At 43.3% G+C, this 12,432-nt stretch overlaps 1 protein-coding gene across 1 annotated transcript; it reads right to left on the minus strand.

Moving 5' to 3' along the window:
• Positions 1-8,557: 8,557 nt before the first annotated feature.
• On the minus strand, positions 8,558-11,344 carry LOC144730631 (neuromedin-U receptor 1-like). The gene is made up of 2 exons (XM_078611277.1): positions 10,405-11,344; positions 8,558-9,006 (listed from the first exon to the last, which is right to left on the minus strand). The coding sequence occupies exons 1-2, from the start codon at positions 11,342-11,344 to the stop codon at positions 8,558-8,560; spliced, it is 1,389 nt and encodes a 462-aa protein (XP_078467403.1).
• Positions 11,345-12,432: the final 1,088 nt, after the last annotated feature.

Below are 12,432 nucleotides of genomic sequence, written 5' to 3' on the forward strand. Positions count from 1 at the left end.
CCAAACATGATCTGCACGGTGGACAACGTGACCCTCTTCAACACGGGACAGATGCGCGTGGTGTACTCCGTTTTCCGCGTGTGCGCCTCCTCGCTCGTGGTTGTGATCAGCTACATTCTCATCTATCGGGAAGGTCGACGGTCGGGCGTGTTTAGCGTAGAGAATACGAATGCCAGACGCTCCATTCTCTACCACGGACTGCAGCTGTCCTTGTTCATCCTGCCCACAATACTGCTGCAAGTCCTGGCTGCATTTGGGAGACGTATAGCAATTACATTCCAAATGTATGAAGCTATTCTGATGACACACCTGGTCGTATTTTCAGTTGCACAAGGCCTCGGCCTGGTCATCTACGGCGTCAGAATCACACACCTCAGAAATAGCATGTGTCGAGTTTTGGGGATTAACCGAGCCGCTATTGGTGTTCATTCGTAGAGAAGCAGGACACTATGTGGCTGTGTGAATTGAAGCAATGCATCTGTTTCCATTGCATTGTGCTTTGACTACGGTGGGCTATAGAGTCCGACACATCATTGGTCACGATTTAAAATGTCGATTAGCAATTATCTGTGCGACGATTTTTCACAGCACGTGAGTGTATATGCTTTATATGGGTGGAAATTAAATGCATTGTCACAGTTCAAGGTAGCGATTCAATATGTATGGATATTCTTTTTTACGTTGTGATGAACGGTAGCAACCACGAGTGGCTTAAACAAGTGGTCCTGAAAATGCATTAGACAACATAGTGTATGTAAAAAGCATCAACTCTTATCAATGGCGCCTTGAATGATGCTGTGTGTTGCTGGTCGCTTGGCATATCGTGCCTTTGAGTCTGTGCTCAAGAACCGTGATTTAAAAATACTAATTGAAAATCACTCATTGTTAATCACGTGACACGTTGCATCCATTGTGAGCTCAATAATCCCTACTAATGAGTCAAGACATCGTCCCACCCATGCTAATGTGATTAATGCCGATGTTATGAATTCGCCTAATTAATTGCTATGCTTCATGGTATGTGTTATGTATGTAACAGTTGAGCAATTAAGTTGTCGAGTTTTTTTTGTGTAACACTCTGAACAATGTGAGTTATGTATAGATGCATTTTTAGTGGGCAAAAGTAGGTCAAACTAACCTTGGATAATAAAAAAGCACCCAAGGAATGCTTTTAAAAATCTGCCGATTGGAATGTATTTGTTATTTCTATCATATATGTTATGTTGTAAATGTGATGTATTTAAGTTTTCGAATACGTATTCGTGACTTTTTTTATTGCTTTGATGATTACACTGCGGTTCTCATTAAATCAATGAAGTAAAATTGCGTATCACAGTCGGAAAATGAAAACGAGTGCATGCATCTGTGCCCGTCAAAGTGTGACCTAAACACATTGGCCAGGGAATTATTGTAGCAAATACAGGTGAACCTCTGGCCACTTTAAGTAAATGTGGGCATGCATATTTGAGACAGGAGCGAATAGAATCTGGGATTGTATCCCTATTACTGAGAATGCTCATTTTACGAAACCTATAATACATTGCAATCGTTCAATGACCCATACAAAAATCAATGCATACCATTCAAAAAAACAAAATATCTCAGCAGACAATACACCACTTTCATAGATGGCCTTCTGGAAGTACATAATTTCAGTAGCATTGATCCAATACAAACACTGGACCGGTTAGACATACAGTGTCTGATCAGCAGAGACAAGCTTGCCTGAATTCATTCTGGTGAATTGGCTAGGACGCTTCCTTTGAAACAAATTTACATCGAACTAGGAATCAATGTATATGTGCTAACAACCCATCGATCTGAGTTCCATTCCTGACCATGGCTAATAAAACTGGGCGATTTTCACTATTCTTATCCTGAAATAATGGTTCATTGCAGAATCGATTGTGGGTTTTAACTCGATCGTACGGATCAGAGGAATCTTGGGGGTGTATAACAGGCTGCATGGAGCCCACTCAGGCAAACATACAATGCTCATATGGCAGCGGCCATGCATTTCAATGGCTGGAACGTATGTACGTTGAACTTCTTTCGCACCGTACGTAGCCAACCGTGCTTATCGGAGGTACGGGGGAAGGACAACAAACTTAACATAAAAAGCAGTGCTGAAGAAATGATTGACACCTACAGGGCAGAATTTATTGGAACCGCCAGTAAAACACGAATTGGCTGATTACATTCGGTACCTTTTCGCAGACGATTTCATTGCATTTTGCACAGCGGCGGTCATATCACTGACCCAAGAGGCATGGTTAGCCAAGACGATGAGTTAAAGTCAACGCATGAAAAATATTTGAAACTCGCAATCACTGTTGGCTGAGTGCTGTCGTGGCCACCATCCAACTGGGTACACGATTGATTTTCATTGCACCCCTTCCGACGGTGATGGCAAAGTTTTTGGTTTTCTGAAATGTGATGTGGCTGCCTATTACAGTTTTGCCACTTACACTGGTGGCAGTCCACTTTATTAACCACCATTTGGAACCTTTTCATGGGTGGAGAGGCTGTCATCGCAACTCAAATTTAAAATATTTTTGACAGGCGCGTAACAATGCCAGCAGTTAACTTGATGGCTTATAAAAGGTACAAACGTAGCACGTGCAGCAATGCACTACAATTTATTTCAAATTGATTTTAAAATGGCATGAAGTGCTTCTATGTATAACTACTAGCAATGTTATTAAGCTGACTTTGTAGAGAACATGTGGAAGAAGGCAATGTTTGATAGGTGGTTATATTAGAATAGAATATAGAGTGTTCATAATAAAAGTTTTTGGGTAAAATGTAAAATGACAAATGCTAACTTAGTGATTAAAATAATACGAAATGTATACTGTACATGTCTGGCTACTACTGATACAGAAACTTACACATTATAATTTAATGAAATTATAGATTATATACAAAGCTGTAAATTGTAGTTAAACATTCTGTTTTAACATGAACATCTTGTCTTCACGCACATATATTAAATTTGAAGTTATTTAGCTAAGCAATTTGAAAGCTGATTTGAGATAAGACACTTACGAATTTGGCGCGTCTTACTCGTAAATTATTTCGGAGAAAATAGGAAGCCATTCCACAATGCATGATGGGAAGAAACACTGGGAGTAGCTGCATATAGAAAATAAACGTTTGTTGTGAACCCTACGAGCGATGAGTAATAGGGTCACGGATCAAGGGATTTCTGCTGTCCTGCGTATTTCCGTTACATGACTTGTCAAAGTATTGCAGCCAGAAGTTTCCAAACACACCGCAATAATTTTCGATTTAAAGCTTTCGTGACTGCAGGGATTCATCTGCTTGGTTCTTTAGGTAAAGTCACGTAGAAGGGAAATAATAAAATAATAAAAATATAAAATAATAAAATAATTCTCACGACCTTTCGGCCACAACGCAAGCAGCCATCCTCAGGTGAAGAACAGGTCTGTCGGACAGACCTGTTCTTTACCGAAAGAACCAAGAACACCGCAATAATGTTCAGATGCACATATGTTAGCATGCAACTTTAGGTACTTGATAGTTTATGGCATGATTGACATTAAGGGTCTTCAAAATGAAGTTAATGTCTCAATGCAGTGACTCAGTTTCCAACTATTTTCACTTGGAGTTTTTTCATGTTGAATGCATCTATTGTGCTGTTTGTGCTTTAAACTTTCCGTGAGTAATTTATTTCTTAGAGTCAAGGGTCCATACGAAAGGAGCAAACTGCCGCGTTTCAAAACCGCTGAATAATAATTTGTAGAAAAATAACTCATGAATATGTATAGCTTAAAGGGTAACTGAAAGGTTACTTTTTATGCTTTCCTTTGTGACCAATACTTCAGCACTGCATGCACATTTATAAATATATCCCTTAAATTGAAGAAAAAGTTTTCAATACCATGTGTCCCTGCTCACCCATGTATGGAGTGAATACATAACTTGGCCAATTTCAACATTCCTGGTACTGTAAAATATCTCTGAATAAACAATTACGTTTAGTTTACATCCAATACAGTACTGGGAATTGTGGCATAAATTACATTTACAAATGAAAACGCACACTCGCGCTGCGTCTCTTCTGTGTTCGTCGATACTGCAGTCACGCACTCGAACTGTTAACCGACAATTAATGCATGCACTGGCACAAACACGACTTCTAGTTGTAATATGCGCGAGTATAGCAACCCGAAGACAAAATGCTGTTGTTTTGATAGGACACTCAGGACTATCGTGAAAGTCCAATGATCCATTTGATTTATTTTTTTGGGCGGGGGGGGGTTGGGCAGAACCTATTATCCGGATGCATTTGTACACATCACTCCTATCATATCAAACTTGTTTTGAAGCTCCTATCATATCCTCCAATAAATGTACTTCATTATAAATGATTTGGGGTTATTTAAGATATTAATAAACTCTTGAAAACAACAGCAGTCACGAAAGCTTCAAATCAAGATTGAACTATAAAATGATCCAATGTAAATGAATGGCTCCATACATCATTAAACGCCTACAAAATGACATCCGGGAGGTGAGTAACGAGGCATAGGTAATGGTATACTTGAAGTTACACAGAGACACATAGAGAGGAACACGCGAATTGGAGAGACATGCGCACGGTAAGTCCGTGATAATGTTCGTAAAGTAAAGTAATAGAGGTCAGCAGGACACATCACTGATGACTCAAGACAAATTATGGTGGGAACCTAGGAAGGGGGACACATCTGACAAGATGATGAGATCCACTCCTGTGCGGCTGTTAGGTGGTCTTGTTGCATCACAGCATCGTGAGAGGTGCTAGCAGCTTGGGGTTGACTTCGTACAGCAGTCGAATTGCCAAGGCTGATGGTGATTATAACAGGCGCACATCATCCATTACATACAATGAGTATGTAGTCTATGCGTTAAGTTTTATGTTGCTCATAATATAGGTTTTTGGGGTTAGATCGCGTAAATATGTGTCGTTAAACCCACCACCACCCGATACAGCCAGTAAGGTTTGTCACGAAAACAGAACATGCCAATTCGTTACTTGTACAGCACACCGGGATGTTGGAGAGTAAATCCAAATCTGACAGCGATTGTAAATGTTGTGGATTTGCTCTGCAACACACTGGTGTGCTGTACTCGTGCAGTGTCAACGATTCAGAGACAGAGTTTATAGGAGGCCTTCTTCATGAACAACTTCCACGGTCTTGTACAGACACTCTCCAATAATTGACTGTGCCGGGTGGTGGTGGGGGTATCGACACATTTAAAATTACGCGATCTAATCCAAAAAAACTATATTATGGATGATTTTGGACGCGAAAGCCTACTTGTTCAACTTTGATGTTGCTCTTTGCCTCCTAGGTATGTTCAACGTGTTCAAATATGATTGCATGACTTTTATGTGAATACTCTTAGTTTTTTTCGGTAAAGTCACGTAGGGAAAAAGTAATAATAATAAATAAAGAATAGGCAGCATAGGAATAATAATAAAAGTAGTTTATTTATATTACTATTTCTATTGTTTTAATTATTTATTGTTATTTATATATATATATTCTGTTATTTTATTATTTATTTAGTCTTATATATTTTTTTTACCTACGTGACTTTACCGAAAAAACCTAAGAGCATGAATCCTTGCAGTCACGAAAGCTTCAAATCTAGAATTGTATGTGAATGTAGCGTTGAATGAGGATCTGCAATTCATATTTGAAATATTTAAGCTGAGGATATGACTTTGAAATAGGAAAAATAGGAAATCACGGACACTTGTATGAGTTCTGGTGTAATACACCCTTTCAAGTTGTAGGTGTTATAGTTGCTTGGAAACAGAAATGATGATGAATCAGTTAATTTCAAAATTGTATACATTGCTTTCCAAAAACTGACTAATCTTTGATGTTAATTCAACTCTCTAATTAGTGACAATTAAATAGCACCTAACAATTTGGTGGTGTAGTGTACCCGGCTAAAGCATATTAATTAAATTGAGTGTAAAAGTAAATAAATTAGTTAAATGTGTGCCCAAGCACTAACAACAACAACAAAATTTGCCAATACCATTGCCCGAGAGGAAAAACACATCACGTAATAGACGATATTGCTTGCAAGAAAGAAGGTCCTTTGCCTGAAACGTTGCCTGTTATATTTATTTATTCTGTATGGGACAGTTTTATTGACACCTTTTAAACGTTTATCTCTTTAACCAGATGATAACTCAAGAGACCAGGAGAGTCTCATTTGCAAAAGTGACCCGGTTTACTAAAATATCGATAGCAAAACAAATAAAATTATGTACAACAATGAAACAAATATTAACGAAGCCAATATGAATCAAAACAACAACAACATCTGTGTCACATGAGGAATCGAAAATAGTGCACAACCATGAATCAATCTTAAACAATACATTCCCTGCAGCCAAACTCGGCTGAGGAAGCAAATTTTTAGATTGATTACACAGGATGGCCCTGATGTTTAGTAACCCCCAATTAATTGACAACTTGTCTTTTATTTGCATATTAATTTCTGTTTCAAATAAACAATATATTTAAAAATCGCAGAGAATTAAAGGGGGGGGGGGGGGGTCACAAGACATCTGGACCACCCTGGGGTTACAACATAATGAAGTGAAATAAACGTTAAACAATTTTCAGCTAACAATTTTCGAATCTGAAAAGAGAGAATATTTGTCAAATGCGGTTCATTTTACATTTATAACGCATCGTACAGACGCGCGCTACACCGACACAAACACACAAGTAAAATAGCAACCGTATAATGCCATGCATTTTAGGGGGAAATACAATCAGCAGAGCCGTCCATAGTGGGGGTGGTGTCAGGGCCTGGGGCAACTCACACCGCGTGGGCCCCCACCATCCACGACGCCTTCCAACTAAATGTCACTTGTACATCTGACGCCGTGACATCGAAGCGTGGGGCCTCCACAAAGCGCCCCCTCCCCCTCCCCCCGATTCATCGTATGTTTGTATGTTTATATGCATGTTGAACTCTCGCACCGTACGTAGCCAACCGTGTTAATCGAAGGTGCGCTGATAGAGCGCGGTACCGTAGGGACGGCTCTATCGGTGAGAAGCTACCGAGGCCAACGCATCACGCAAAGGGGCAGTGTGGCCAGTGCCACGTGACATATTCCTCTCCCCACGGAAAATATTCAAACATTGCACCCAGGTTCTCATTCGACACCGAGCTGATGTATGTATGTATGTATTTTTACTTATTTCGCACCGTACGTATCCGACCGTGCTAATCGGATGTATAGCCAACCAGGGATGGCTTCAGATGCCACGCGCTATACATTCATATCCTCGGTTGGGAACTTAACCCATGTCACTTGAACTTAATTGTTCTGCATGAATCACGACATCACCACTACCCACGAAACATACACGACATCAACTACCATTAGCAACAAAGCGACGTTGACATAAAAAAACACACCGCCTGTACCAGGCTAGGTGCACTTTGAAGCAATGTGAAGTCTTGAAAGCTCACCGGTAGCAGGGATGTCGTGGAACAGACGCAGGTGCTATGGGATAACTTACCCAGATGACTCATAAACTCTTTACCTGCGCTCCCCCACTGGACGATGTCCACTATTAATGCTCACCCGCATGCTGCTCGCTCTTGCGAGCATTGCTCCCGTGACTTGCTTTGCTCATGGAGGGCAGCCTCCACCAAATGCCCGGTAATCACAATCAGTATATTTATTCACACAGGAGGAATCCCAATGAGCTGCAAAGCTCTTTTTCACCGATGTCCAGTAGATGTATTTCACAAAGCACCTCCTGACACCAATGGTGCTCTTGTTTGTTGATTGAGTTTTTGATTAATCTGGCCAAAATTGGCCAAGGACATAGGCCACCTTTCGCCCATGCAACCACAGAGCACAGACTACATAACTCGTGGCCAGTGAAGCCATCCTCGTCCGCGTGCGGAACTTCGTGACCCGGCCCTCCAGGTCACGTCAGCAAGCCCCCACACATCGTCCCCTGCTGGAGGAGCTCAGCGATGGGATAACCACACACGAAACAAAGATCCCCCGTATAGCCTGTAACAGTCTGTTGGGGCAAGTTCTGTTGGCGAGCACCTATGAAGGCAGGCACGGCACACGAGGGGGTGGGTGGCCAACACCACGCCCGACCGCCTTTGTCTTCCCAGTGGCGATGTTACACATCGTACCGGCTACTCATTTGAGGCTGAGTCGACATAGGGGAGGCCCAGGACCGGTTAAGATAATCGTCACCGGTGTTGGTCGTGAGGGTGAATCGAACCCGGTTCATGAGGTTCGTAGCGCAGCGCACTAACCGCTACACACACACGCGCGTGCAACGTGCATTGCTCGATACGAAACATAGGCACGTAATTCTCTTTGCACACAACGGCCCATAGCATCCTTTTCGTGATCAAAGACCAGAATGTGTAATCCACCTGTTTAATTGTGTTGGGTAGGAGGAGGTGGCTGGGGGTAATGGGTTTCGGTGGGAGATGGGTGGGGTGGGGTGGGAGATGGGTGGGGTGGGGTGGGGCGCGAACAAAATCAATTAAAGCTCGTCTCCGCTTCATCCCGCGTGCCGCCGCCGCCGCTGCTGCAGCTGAAGCCCTTCGCGTCAATCTTGCCCGCGACCTCCACGCAGGCGGCGGCGGCAACGGCGGTGGTGGTGGCGGTGGTGGTGGCGGTGGTGGCGGAGCGGCCCCGTGCGGCCTCCCCCGTGGCCCAGGGCACGTCTCGCGCAGCGAAGCGCCGCGGGTCGCGCGGGGCTCGCCGGCGACACATCACCTCCCTGAACATGTCGCGGAAGCGTGTGGACAGCAGGTTGTAGATGACGGGATTCACCACCGAGCTGAGGTAGAAGAAGACGCCTGAGACGAGGTGGACGCACTGGAACATGCCGTGGCTGTCCTCCGTCCACCGGTGGACGAAGCTCCACACTAGACGGTCGGTGTGGAAAGGCGCCCAGCAGATGCCGAACACGATCACCAAGACGTCTGGGGGGGGGGGGGGGGGGTGGGGATGAACATCGGTGCCACATAGGAATGTTGTAGTTTAAACGTGTGGTGTGTTAAAATGATGATTATCATAACTATCGATACACCAGATTGTCGATTCTCAAAGCCCTCTGTCAGGAGGGTTCCTGCCAAGATTTGGAAGACGTTGGGGGCGGTGCTGCTGCTGCTGCTTGTGAATCCCACGTGGGATGTTACTATGCTACTTTTATTTTACCAGGTAAGGCCCACTGAGTCACGTGGCTCTTTTTCAGAGAAGCGACCTGGCTATCAAAAAGTATCGTCCAATGAAGTGGCTTTTAATGCAGCCAAATACAAAGTGCTTAGAACAAATGTTAACACTTAAATGGGACTATCGTTTTTAATGGAAAAAGAACGGATAATACACTGTAACATGATATAACAAATTGATGTTAATAGCTTCAAAAAGTCAGTCTCCGCTAGTTGGCCATCATTGTCAACACATTGCCTTGAATCTTCTCCAGGTGGTCTCCAGAGCCAGGAGTCACATTTCTTGTGGTATTATTGCAAATTATCATAAGTGTTACCGTTTTTTTGAAGCACCCTGAACTCTAAAGGCATGTTTAACAACCATCGGACACGTGCGGGGTGTGTGAGTTTATTTATATTTGAATTCGGAGTAAATTGGTGAAAGCCGAAGGACGCAGTAGTATGTTGGGACACGAGCACGAGTGTTTGGGAAACCCTGGGTTAAAGCAAAAGGAAATGCACAGCCGAGGATATTCCATTGTACAGTGCTTGGCAGGCAACTCTTTCTTCATCATAAACTGCCAGGGTTCAATTAGAGGCAGCTTTTACAAACGCTGTGAATGTCTTCTTGATGGACAGTCTGCACACACATAGAATGGCCAATACAAAATTATATATATACAGAGTACGATCGTACTCAACACTTCTAGTTATTGATTTATGGAAACATACTTAGGTATATAATGAGTCAAAGGAGCTGCAGCGATGATGCTCATTTCCTCTTTGTGACCCTGAGCCAGTCGTGCATATTCCACATTCCCATGGCGAGGCAAGTTTATCCGCTGTTGACTTCCGATTAGCACGCTTGGCTATGTACGGTGCGAAAGAAGTTCAGCTTCCCCACAAAGTGATACTCCAAATGTATCTACTCCAGAGAGATGATGGACTGATCAAAGCCCAAAATGAGGATTTGAAATCGCAACACTTTCCATGGGTCACAGAGCCACATGTCCAGATTATTCGATTACAGTTTCCAATTAATAGTGTAATCTGTGTCTATTCAATCAAAGCAGTTTGTGCGTATCAATTAACGGATGCTAACCACGAAATGGTCCGCATGCATCTCACGCGCCATACACACGAAGTACAATCGTGCGTGCAGTTACTCACACAGCATCTTCGTGACTTGCCGGCACTTGGACCTGTTCGTCCGAATCCTCTGGTTTCCGAACGCGCCGCGTCCCTCGCACTCGTCGGGCACAGCCATGCTCTTCTCTCGGCGCAGCTGCCTGCCGATGAGCAGGTAAAGCACGCTGATTGTGGCCATGGGCACGAGGAAGAAGAGCAGCGCGGTGATCTGCACCACGACGTTGTAGATCCAGCGCGGCTGCGTGACGATGCAGATGGTGGACTCCTCGTAGGGCTCGCCCAGGGGAGACCGCAGGTAGTGGATACCGTGCAGGCTCGTGTTGGGCACGGAGCAGCAGACGGAGGCCACCCAGAGGCACGCGATCACTCGCCTGGCATGCGTTCTGGTGACCAGCCACCTGGCCTTGAGCGGGTGGACCACGGCGATGTAGCGCTCGACGCTCAGCGCCGTCACGTTGAGGACGGAGGCGAAGCAGACGGTCTCGAAGAGCATCGTCTTGAAGTAGCAGCCGCCCTCGCCGAACAGTGATGGGTAGTTCTCCCACATTTCGTACAACTCCAGGGGCATGCCCAGCACGAGCACGAGCAGGTCCGACACGGCCAAGCTGAAGAGGTAGAAGTTTGTGGGTGTGCGCATGAGTCTGTGACGCGAGATGACGATGCACGTCAAGAAGTTTCCCACGACTCCCGTCACGAAGATGGGCAGGTAGATGGCTAGGACGGGAAGAAAGAATGGCGACATCCGTGGTCCCAGCAGCTCGGTGATAACTTGACTCCTGGTCATGTAGAACTCAACTGGCAGACTGTAGTTGGACGTTTGGTTGTCGTCCGATGAGTTGCAGAGGTCCTTATAGAGCATGTGGTAACTTGGGTCAGAGCTGAGAGTCAATATTTGAAGCTCTGAACAATTTCGGTTTAACATTTCTTCAAAGATCGTCCTTTCCATGTCTGGTTTGTACATTGCGTACATATATAGCATGCAATTACAGTCTACAACTAATATTTGTCGAACCTAGATATAGAGTATTGATATCTTCGGTGTCGATAAAATGGTGCAAATTTCATGGAATGAAGAGAACACTTTACAGCCAGCATGCCCTCGATGATTATAAATTTTAAAAAATTTCTGCTACTATTTCATGATAGCTAAATATTGATTACTGTAATACATTTATTAGCATCATTTAATATATAATGTTCATTCGTTGGATGGAAGATCTGACATGAAACAAAACACAGCATGTGTCCTCATTTGGATACATATAACCAGTGTCCCATTTGACTAAATTATGCTTGTAAAATCCCCCAATTTGAATCTGAGGATGAACCAAGTTTAACTTATAAATATGGTAATATACCTTTTGATTCAGAGAAACACTGACAGCTCCATGCTGTAAATAAGATTCGTGTCATTACTGGTTGAGCAAATGATTTACATAAACAGGCAAATTATTCCTTCTTGTCTAGCATGTGTATTCTACATGACATCACAGTTTATGAATCGAATTTGATCAATACAATATCAGGGGAAATAAAATCAATATTAGTTTACATTTAAGTAAAGCAGACGGTTCTTGTATATATATATACATTTAAATACTGTAGACATGTGAAACTGTTTACAACGTAACTATATGCATAAATGCAAACATGGTGCGCTCTAGCAACTACTCAAAAAGCTAAACCTTCACTCAACAAACCGTATTTTTATAGACCCACAGTGCAGTTTCATGAAAAAAATATTTTAACAAAAAATATTGCCAAAGCATTCAAACCACGTAATATATATTATGTATTAAAAGTAACAATTCACCGTGTACCTGACGTCAAGAATAAGCAGCACGTCACGATACTAAGATTTTAAATATCCACGGGGGGAGAGCTTACGACCGTCTCCCCAAATCTTGTCCGAGCGTCAACAACAACAAGAGCTATCGAATTTCTTAAGCTCCCATCAATTGCGCGAGCCTTGCAAAGACAAGACACCCCACTTGCTCTCCGTGATATATAGCGGTGAAGCGTCACGTGATCACGCCAATTCGTTTACTG

The sequence above is a fragment of the Lampetra planeri genome, chromosome 36, assembly GCF_965212315.1.
Source record: "Lampetra planeri chromosome 36, kcLamPlan1.2.h2, whole genome shotgun sequence".
In the NCBI taxonomy this organism is placed as follows: Eukaryota; Metazoa; Chordata; class Hyperoartia; order Petromyzontiformes; family Petromyzontidae; genus Lampetra; species Lampetra planeri.